General features: G+C 42.4%; 1 protein-coding gene across 1 annotated transcript; it reads left to right on the forward strand.

Annotated features, from left to right (window-relative positions):
* Window positions 1-4948: 4948 nt before the first annotated feature.
* LOC117554698 lies at window positions 4949-6236 on the forward strand. The gene is made up of 2 exons (XM_034229173.1): window positions 4949-5400; window positions 5437-6236. Exons 1-2 carry the CDS (start codon window positions 4992-4994, stop codon window positions 6234-6236), a joined length of 1209 nt encoding a protein of 402 aa, XP_034085064.1. The 5' UTR covers window positions 4949-4991.
* The last annotated feature ends 473 nt before the right edge of the window (window positions 6237-6709 follow it).

A 6709-nucleotide genomic window follows, 5' to 3' on the forward strand; every position in this document is an offset into this window, starting at 1 on the left:
TTCTTAGTGACTTTTGAAGTACTGTTACGAGACTACAAAGCATTAGTCAAAAGCTCTTGCAGCAGAAACCTATCTGTTAGTGCTATAGCCAAATTTAAGGAAGAGATTCCACCAATACTTGACTCGATAGCATGTCTGCATGTAAGGGAGGAAACGTATACAAAATGTACACCACCCCAAATTGATCATGTTGTTGATAGTGCTACAGATGCGCTGCGAATAAAATTAGACTCTGTTGCTCCTTTGAAAAAGAAGAAAATAAAACAACATAGATTAGCTCCATGGCATAATGCCGAAACCCGCAAAATAAAGCAAAAGTCGAGACAACTTGAAAGGATATGGCGTTCCACTAAACTTGAAGAATCTCATTTAATTTGGCATATTACTCTCAATGAATATAAGAAAGCACTGCGTAAAGCGAGAGCAGCCTACTCTTCATTAATAGATGAGAATAAGAATAATGCAAGATTTCTTTTCAGCACTGTAGCCAGGCTGACAGAGAGCCACAGCTCGATTGAGCCCTTCTATTCCCATAGCACTCAGTAGTAATGATTTGATGTGCTTTTTTAACGATAAAATTGTTACTCTTAGAAACAAAATTAATGACCTCTTGCCTTTGACCAGTATAGTGTTATCAACAGCTCCCGGAAACGTAAGTTCTAATATTACACTAGATAGTAAACTAGAATGCTTTTAGCCATTAACCTTGAACAATTAAATTAAATGATTCTCTCTTCTAAACCATCAACGTGTATGTTAGACCCAATTCCAACTAAGCTGTTGAAGGAAGTTTTTCCATTAATTAGCACTTCTTTATTAAATATTATGAATATGTCTTTATTATCAGGCTATGTTCCACAATCATTCAAAGTAGCAGTGATAAAACCTCTTCTTAAAAAGCACAACCTCGATCCAGAGGTTTTAGCCAACTATAGACCTATTTCTAATCTTCCGTTCCTCTGAAAAATTATTGAGAAAGCGGTCGCAAAACAGCTGTGTGATTACTTAAAAAACAATGATTTATTTGAAGATTTTCAGTCTGGCTTTAGAACACATCATAGCACAGAGACAGCTCTGGTTAAAGTCACAAATGACATTCTAATAGCCTCAGACAAGGGACTTGTCTCTATTCTTGTTTTGCTCGATCTCAGTGCTGCATTTGATACTATCGACCATGATATCCTATTGCAAAGACTAGAGCACTTAGTTGGCATACAGAGAACTGCTTTAGGCTGGTTTAGGTCCTATCTATCTGAACGCTCTCAGTTTGTACGTGTTAACGACAAATCTTCCACGCAAACCAAAGTTAGCCATGGAGTGCCACAGGGTTCAGTGCTCGGACCTATTTTGTTCACATTATATATGCTTCCGTTAGGCAATATTATAAGGAATCATTCTGTAAACTTTCATTGTTTTGCGGATGATACTCAACTACATTTATCAATCAAGCCTGATGAAATTAATCATCTAAATAAAATTCAAGACTGCCTTAAAGGAATGGTATGCTCATGACACTCATTTTTAAATAATTATCATCCGATAAAACAGACCAGTCTCTGCCAGTCTTTTTTTTTTTTTTTTTAATCCGATGACATTATCAGTGATTTTAAACTGATTAATTACCGAAATAACATCAACACTGTGGGCGGCGCCATTTTACCGGACGTGACGTAAACCATGCGTTTGGTTTCGAGGACACGTTGATGTTCATGTTATTTACTGTAGTTACTCTCTTCAAATATGCCTCATTGTATCGCGAAACATTGCCACAATTCTGATAGGAACAATCCACGGAATGCTCGGTTCCATCTGTTGCCAAAAGGTAAGCGTAGGAAGTACGTTCGGAGGCAGTGGCTAGCGAAATGTGGCTGGCCCGAACCGAAAGATCCACAGGCGCATGTATGCAGCGAACATTTCAAGTTTCCGGACGACTACTCTGAGAGTATGATAAAACATAACATGGGATTTATTGAACAACCATTACTTAATGGAGATGCAGTACCATCGGTCTTTCTCGTGTCTTTCCCAGTTTTTCCGGCCCCATAAAATCGTGGTTCTAGGGCCAGGGACAACGAGGCTGAGTATGCTAAACTAGAGAGGGAATCGCTAGCAAGGGTGGTACTACATGCATACATATCTAGTAATCAAAATCATTGTATCTACTAAGTAGTACTAAGTAGGCTCGAACCTGTATGGCTGAATTCCCCCATCCAATCTCTTCATATTGCTCAAAACTTCTTCCTCGGCTGACGAGTCCGAACTCAAATACTCCTTGTTTTCGTGTGTTTACAAAGTGAACGCATGGATGACGTCACGACCATCACGTGACTACTGAAAATGGGCAAAATGGCAGCGGCCTGACGGAATATACAGGTTTTGATCAAAAAGAGCTATAAAATCATTATTTACCAGGGAATATCGCTGATTTCTTCAGGGTATGGTTTAAACATAATGTTTCACTAAATACTGAAGTTTTGATTAATTATCTAATGAGTGGAGCATTCCTTTAAAGACTTAAAAACGTGGATGACCTACATTTTTTGATGTTAAACACGACCAAAACTGAAGTTATTGTACTTGGCCCGAAGAATCTACGAAACAAATTATCTAAAGATATACTAATTATGGATGGCATTCATTTGGCCTCCAGTGAGACTGTCAGGAATCTTGGTGTTATATTTAATCAGGATTTATCCTTTAACGCCCACATAAAATCAATTTCAAGGACCGCCTACTTCCATCTACGTAACATTGCAAAAATCAGGCATATCTTGCCTCAAGACGATGCAGAGAAACTATTCCATGCATTTGTTACTTCAAGGCTGGATTATTGTAACTCCTTATTATCAGGGTGTACCAAGAAGTCAGTCAAGTCGCTTCAGCTGATTCAAAATGCTGCAGCTCGTGTACTAACCAGAGTTAGGAAAAGGGACCACATTACTCCTGTTCTGGCTGCCTTACACTGGCTCCCTATAGAACACAGGATATAATTTAAAATTCTTCTTCTCGCCTACAAAGCCCTTAATGGGCAGGCGCCATCTTACCTTAAAGAACTCATTATACCCTACTGTCCTATTAGGGCATTGCGTTCCAAGAATGCAGGGTTGTTGGTTGTTCCTGGAGTCTCTAAAAGTACAATGGGAGCCAGAGCCTTTTCTTATCAAGCTCCACATTTGTGGAATCAGCTTCCAGTTTGTGTTCAGGCGGCAGACACCCTATCCGTTTTTAAGAGTGCGCTTAAGACCTTCCTTTTTGATAAAGCTTATAGTTAGGGCTGATTAGATTCAGCCCCTAGTTTTGCTGATATAGGCTTAGTTTGTCGGGGGACATCTTACTTCTTCCTTATCTCTGTCTATACCTGTGTACTCATGTTCCGATTAACCCAGCTTCCCCAAATGTATTTCTTTTTGGTGTCTATATACGCCAGGATCCGGAGACATGGATGATCCTGCGGTCCTGTGTTCTGAATCGCGAGCCCTGGATCTTGAGTCGTGGCTGTGGTCCTGGATCATAGGTCCTGGATCATAGGTCCTGGATGGATATCCTCGTGGATTCATCTTCCTATTATACACACATGCATTTCCAAACATTTGGACTACCTATGTTGCAAATGTATTATCTTTTCAATTTACACACGGCATCTATTGCACGTCTGTCCGTCCTGGGAGAGGGATCCCTCCTCTGTTGCTCTCCCTGAGGTTTCTCCCATTTTCCCTTTAAACTGTGGGTTTTCTACGGAAGTTTTTCCTTGTACGTTGTGAGGGTCTAAGGACAGAGGGTGTCGTATTGTCATACTGATATTCTGTACACACTGTGAAGACCACTGAGACAAATGTAACATTTGTGATATTGGGCTATATAAATAAACATTGATTGATTGATTGATTGATTGATTGATTGAATCTTAATGCACACACATTTCCCGTGCTTTCTAATAGTTGTAGTGGACATTTTTATTATATTCCTTATATGTTCAAAGTAACCAAATGCTTCTCAATTTGGTTAGATGTGCTGTTTGCCTCTTGTTACTCTACTTCAAGGCCACAGCTGCTATTATGACTCACACATAGTCACAGGAGAACTTGCCTTTCCTGAGATCTACAGCTCAAGGACATGTGTCTAATAACAAGGTGACCGTGTGAAGACAGATTTCTTCACCTTCCCTCCCTTTCCTCAATATAAGCTTTGCTATAATATTGAACTGCGCACACTCACGCAGACTATCCTATACTCTGTGAGACCTGTGTCTATATTTTATTGTATCTGATGTTTGTTCGAATAAACATCACCAGAAAGACAACTCTGTCTGGTTCACCATTTATTTGTTTTCTGACTTGTACTCTACAGTATTGGGGTTTTTAGATTTCCATAACAATTGGCGCTGCGAGCAGGGTCTCTGCAAGTTCGATTGGGAACACCTACGAACGCTGGTTGGTCGCTACAGGATCCTCGGATTCCCTCTACCCCGCGACAAAAACAGTACGGGACGAGAGGACCAGCGGCGGGGGTGGAACTGATTGACTTCACGAGACCAAACGGACTTAGAAAGGCTTTCCAATACTGGGTGAGATGTGCAATGTCTAAATTGTTTAAAGTTAAACGTAATTAAAACTCCATGACGTTTATGAAAGGGGCTGCTCGAAGAGGGTTTATCCCGTCCTAGATCGTGGGTTTACGATTAGTTTTTGCGTGGTTTGTACTGGGGAACAAATATCACAGAGGGTTTATCCCGTCCTAGATCGTGGGTTTACGATTAGTTTTTGCGTGGTTTGTACTGGGGAACAAATATCACAGAGGGTTTATTCCGTCCTAGATCGTGGGTTTACGATTAGTTTTTGCGTGGTTTGTACTGGGGAACAAATATCACAGATTTTGTCATGGGAGCAAGGCAAAGTAGGGGGCTTGTACACCCTCCTGAGGGCCCGATTGTAGACGTCATGAGAGTAAAATATGGTGAGGACAGTCTGTCTAAATTAAATATATGGACGGAAATGTTCGGATTTCCTAAGGGAGGTTCTTTGAGTAAATTAAAAATCAAAAACCTAAGAGATAAATTACAAGAGTGTGAAGATGGAATAAAAAAGAAGAGCAGAATTAAAGGGAAAGACTTAGAAAAACTGGACAGTCACAGAAAGTGTTTGAAATACTGGGAAGATGAAGCAGAGTGCCGTGAAAGAAGGCAATTGGCTGCGGCAATAAGAAAAATACAGGTTGACGATAAAGGAGAAGAAAAAGAGAAAAATAGTTTCATACCACCACCCAAGTATAAACCACACACTTCCCTTTATCCCTCTCTTTACACAGGCGTGGAGGACCCTCTCCTCGACTGTGGATTTCCATTCCCCCCTCCCCCACCCCCCGTTCACCTGCCAGCTGAGGAAGCTGAGGAGGCGGCTGGAGGTGCTGCTGGAGGTGCTGCTGGTGGTGCTGCTGGAGGTGAGGTCACCGCCAAACTGGAAAGGACGGTCCAGGAGAAGAAAGAGAAGAGAGAAAGAGAGGAGAAGGAAGCGGAACTCTACAGAAAAGAACACCCCCGCAAACCGGACCAGGACTTAAATTACAATCTTCCCATGATCCAGGTGGCTGGACCTGCTGGTCCGTCACTCGTTTACCGCCCATGGACCATATCGGATATGAGGGAAATAGCAAAAGATCATATCCCAGATGTTGAGTTAGGGGGTGCTAAATTTGCTGCAGCACTAAACATGTTCTGTCGACAATTCACACCCACTATGCCGGAGATAAAGACATTGTTGACTCTGAGAATGGGTCCGACACACGTCAGCCATTTCGCCGAAATACTGGGAGGTCAACAGCACGTGGTTGCCCCACTCTGGGATGATGACTTGAACAATACCTACCGCACTGCTTTGGCTAGACTAGAGGCCGCAATAACTACAAAGTTCCCCGCCAAAGTCGACATGTCAAGAATCTGGGCATGTAAGCAGACCCCGGAGGAAACAGTAAATTACTATTTCCACCGCTTAGAAAAAGTGTTCACGGAGAACAGCGGCATTATCAAACAAGAGGCTGGGGCACAAGGAGTAGCCGAAATAGGAGTCTGGGAAACACACCTCACAAATGCTTTCCTCAACGGCCTATCTCCAGCCATTTCGGCATCGGTGCGAAACTCCTGCATTGGCGTAATGGAAGGTGCCCGGCTGGAAGAAATTCGCCGACATGCCGTGCATGCCGAAAAACGCCTCCTTAGAAGAAAAAGCCAGCGAGGAAAATAAACGCCGCGACCGCAAAGAAAAGTGCCAGCTGACCTTGGTCCAAGCTGTTACAACCGGCTGGACCCAAAGTGATGGCCAAGGCAGAGGAAACAGAGGAGGAGAAGGAGGACGAGGAGTTTTCCGAGGTCGGGGAGGAAAATGAAAAGACAGAGGACGAGGAGAAGGTCAACAAACAAACCGAAACGGCAAGGATTACTGTTTCAACTGCGGGGAGACGACTCATTGGAGGACTGATTGCCCATACGAGAAGAAGAAAAATAACTTTCGATCGGATAAATCGGACCGTAAGAAAGACAATTCTTCAACTTGACGGGGGTCAAAGGAGGGAGTGGGGGAGGAAGAAATTCGGTTGAGAGAGACGGACTCACTGCCAGCATCATCTACCCAGGGAAGTAATGCACACAAACACATTCAGCAGGCTATTGAGAAATTGGAAGATTTAGATAAAATGTCTGTAATTGAAGAGGGTACAT

The sequence above is a fragment of the Gymnodraco acuticeps genome, unplaced genomic scaffold (genome assembly GCF_902827175.1).
Source record: "Gymnodraco acuticeps unplaced genomic scaffold, fGymAcu1.1, whole genome shotgun sequence".
NCBI lineage: Eukaryota > Metazoa > Chordata > Actinopteri > Perciformes > Bathydraconidae > Gymnodraco > Gymnodraco acuticeps.